This window comes from Pyxicephalus adspersus, chromosome 10, assembly GCF_032062135.1.
Source record: "Pyxicephalus adspersus chromosome 10, UCB_Pads_2.0, whole genome shotgun sequence".
Taxonomy (NCBI): domain Eukaryota; kingdom Metazoa; phylum Chordata; class Amphibia; order Anura; family Pyxicephalidae; genus Pyxicephalus; species Pyxicephalus adspersus.
The window spans coordinates 32,217,373-32,220,008 of NC_092867.1; the positions used below are offsets into that span (position 1 = coordinate 32,217,373).

The 2,636-nt window shown below is 37.4% G+C and overlaps 1 protein-coding gene across 2 annotated transcripts in view; it reads left to right on the forward strand.

The window, feature by feature from the left end:
• Positions 1-2,636, forward strand: part of ANXA7 (annexin A7) — a 23,614-nt gene extending 20,978 nt beyond the window's left edge. For both annotated transcript variants that reach the window (XM_072425069.1, XM_072425070.1), the window contains 3 exons: positions 598-673; positions 963-1,075; positions 1,773-2,636. In XM_072425069.1, the coding sequence (XP_072281170.1) occupies positions 598-673; positions 963-1,075; positions 1,773-1,895 (312 nt within the window). In that variant the 3' untranslated portion in view covers positions 1,896-2,636. The remainder of the gene's footprint in view (positions 1-597; positions 674-962; positions 1,076-1,772) is intronic.

The following is a 2,636-nucleotide window of genomic DNA, read 5'->3' on the forward strand; positions in this document are numbered from 1 at the left end:
TATATGTGTGCAAAGCAATAGGAAACACTGGTAGCTTTTTACTGCTACTTGTAGGGGAAGGTCTGCCTTAGGGGCATTGTGCATTTCCATAGCCTGGCGTAAAACAAAATTTGAAATCTCATAATGAATATGCTAAAAGTATTTCAGATTGACTTTTTCTGAGCCAGGGAGATGCTGACAAGGATTTTTTTTTTTTTTGCTATAAGGCACCTGGGAGATGCCTGCTTTGAGACATTTTTCATAAAAGAAAATAGAGGAATGTCCTGCATAGAGAGGGCAACACAGAGAGCATGGAGCTCTCTGTGTTGCCCTCTCTATGCAGGACATTCCTCTATTTTCTTTTATGAAAAATGTCTCAAAGCAGCAAAGGAAATGCTAATGAGGAGATCAAAATATCAGGAGAACCTCTGGGATTTTTTCCCTTCTCTATACCCACATAATTTTATTACAAACTGTTTTCTAGCATCTGACAGACTGAGAACGCAAGCGAGGGTTCAAAAAGGTGTTGGCTGGATGAAATGCTAAACTAAAACTGGACTTGGTTGTGAACCGTTAATAGGTATTGAGTGATGAATTTATCCATTTGCTCATTTGTAGATTTCAAAGCGGGACTTGCTTAGTACCATCGGCCGGGAATTTTCTGGTTACATAGAAGATGGATTAAAGGCAATCTGTAAGTATTTATTTTTTGGTGCAATTTTACATACAGTGGGTATGGAAAAGAATTTCCCCTCCCAAAACACACATTTGTTGCTTTGCTACCTGAAATAAAGACAAATAATTATAAAAAATTATATAAAGTTGTATACAAATAATAACATAACTTCATATTGCACTGATTTTATTGATGGGCCATGCCAGTGCAGTCCAAGCACTCCTCTTAGTACTCAATATTCACTATGGTTTATACAGTTTATTAGGTGGATTGATTTTGTAAGAGCAATGTCCTTATTTTCTTACAGTGCAGTGTGCTATAAACCGTCCAGCCTATTTTGCCGAGAGACTTTACAAGTCCATGAAGGGAGCTGGAACAGATGATTCCACTTTGATTCGAATTGTTACCACTCGCAGTGAGGTACAGTATTGTTTCGTACAGTAATCACAATACCATTTCATGATTGGGCCCATTTAAGATGCAAGAAATGGGACAATTTCCTTCATAAAAGATTTGTTTGTCTAAACCCAAGGCTATCTTCACAACTACACGTTTTTTAGAATGTTGGGGAATTGAAAAATGTGTCAGGAAATACTTCAGGTGTGTTGCCAACCCTCTGAACCCTCATCACTAGGAACCATCTTTAGTCACTTCCAGTGTCCATAAAAACCAACCAGAAACATGCAGAGAGCGCTAAATAATGAGACTTTGTGAGCTTACCTTTGTGAACATAAGTCATTTGGCAGTTCTCCCTGTTTTGTAGGCCATCCCCTCTTGTCAGTTCACTGAGGACTCATGAATATTTGGACGTAGAGTTGCCTGCCATATGTTTAGAAGAAAAATAATCACAATGTAGCTGCAAGTTTCATATCTTGCAAATCGTCTCTATCTAGCAGTAAACCTAAATAGTAGTCAAGGACTGATTAAAAATATTTGTCCCTTTGCCCAGGCGGCTGTCCTGCAGATTCTTAGGAAATCTTTAGACACCTGCCAGGAGATTGGCTTAGGAACTTTCTAGGTTAGTGGCATTGGATAAACTAGGTGCCCTAATTTCACTAAATTAAATATGTCCCAATTTTTTTGTTTTAAATATACTAACCTACTTTTACTATTACAGGTTGATCTTGTACAGATCAAACAAGCCTTTGCTCAGATGTACCAAAAGAGCCTTTCCTCCATGATCCAGAGTGATACAAGTGGAGACTACAGACGTCTGCTGATAGGAATCACTGGCCAGTAGGATCCATGCTATGAATGCAGAATGATTGGGATCTGTTCTATATGACAGTTTAAGAAATATTGTCTACTACTGGGTCTGAGAGGCGTCAATATATAGCAGTCGGGTTACTTTGACCCTTTTGTGGTGTATTTTTTTTATAAACCTATGCCTTATCAAAAAAGCTGTATGATGTATCTTTTTACTCTGGGCTCCCCTAAAAGAGGTGACTTGCAAATTGTTCAATAAAAAAGTGCTAAAACTTTTTGTAGTATGAAGACCACAATGAATCAATGGTCTAAAGCACCAGTCCTATAACTTTCCAGCTGTGTGAAGAAATTTGTTCACAATCAATCAACTCCCAATGTTGTCAAATCAAAGTGTCCACACCCAAGGTGTCGTTCTACCTTTTGGGGTTATTTATTCACAGAGTTTGTGTTGTATAGTACTGGTGATTTAGAACAATGATTCATTTTTGTCTTAGTGCAGTTGTATTTACTGAACAATTATCTGAAAATCTATTGAACGTTTTTACATCAACCAAAATGTTTGGAATGAGTTTGTCACTTTATTACATTGATGTCTTTTTCACAGCCATACTGGCCAATGTGGCTAGAATTGTTCCATGTGCCTGTACCCCTTTGGGAAAGCCATTGTACTTCAAAGTAACAGTGATGACATATGTGTAACTGTACCCATATCCACTGCAATGTTAGATGCACATTATAGCATGAATAAATATATATAATATTTTCTAATCTATAA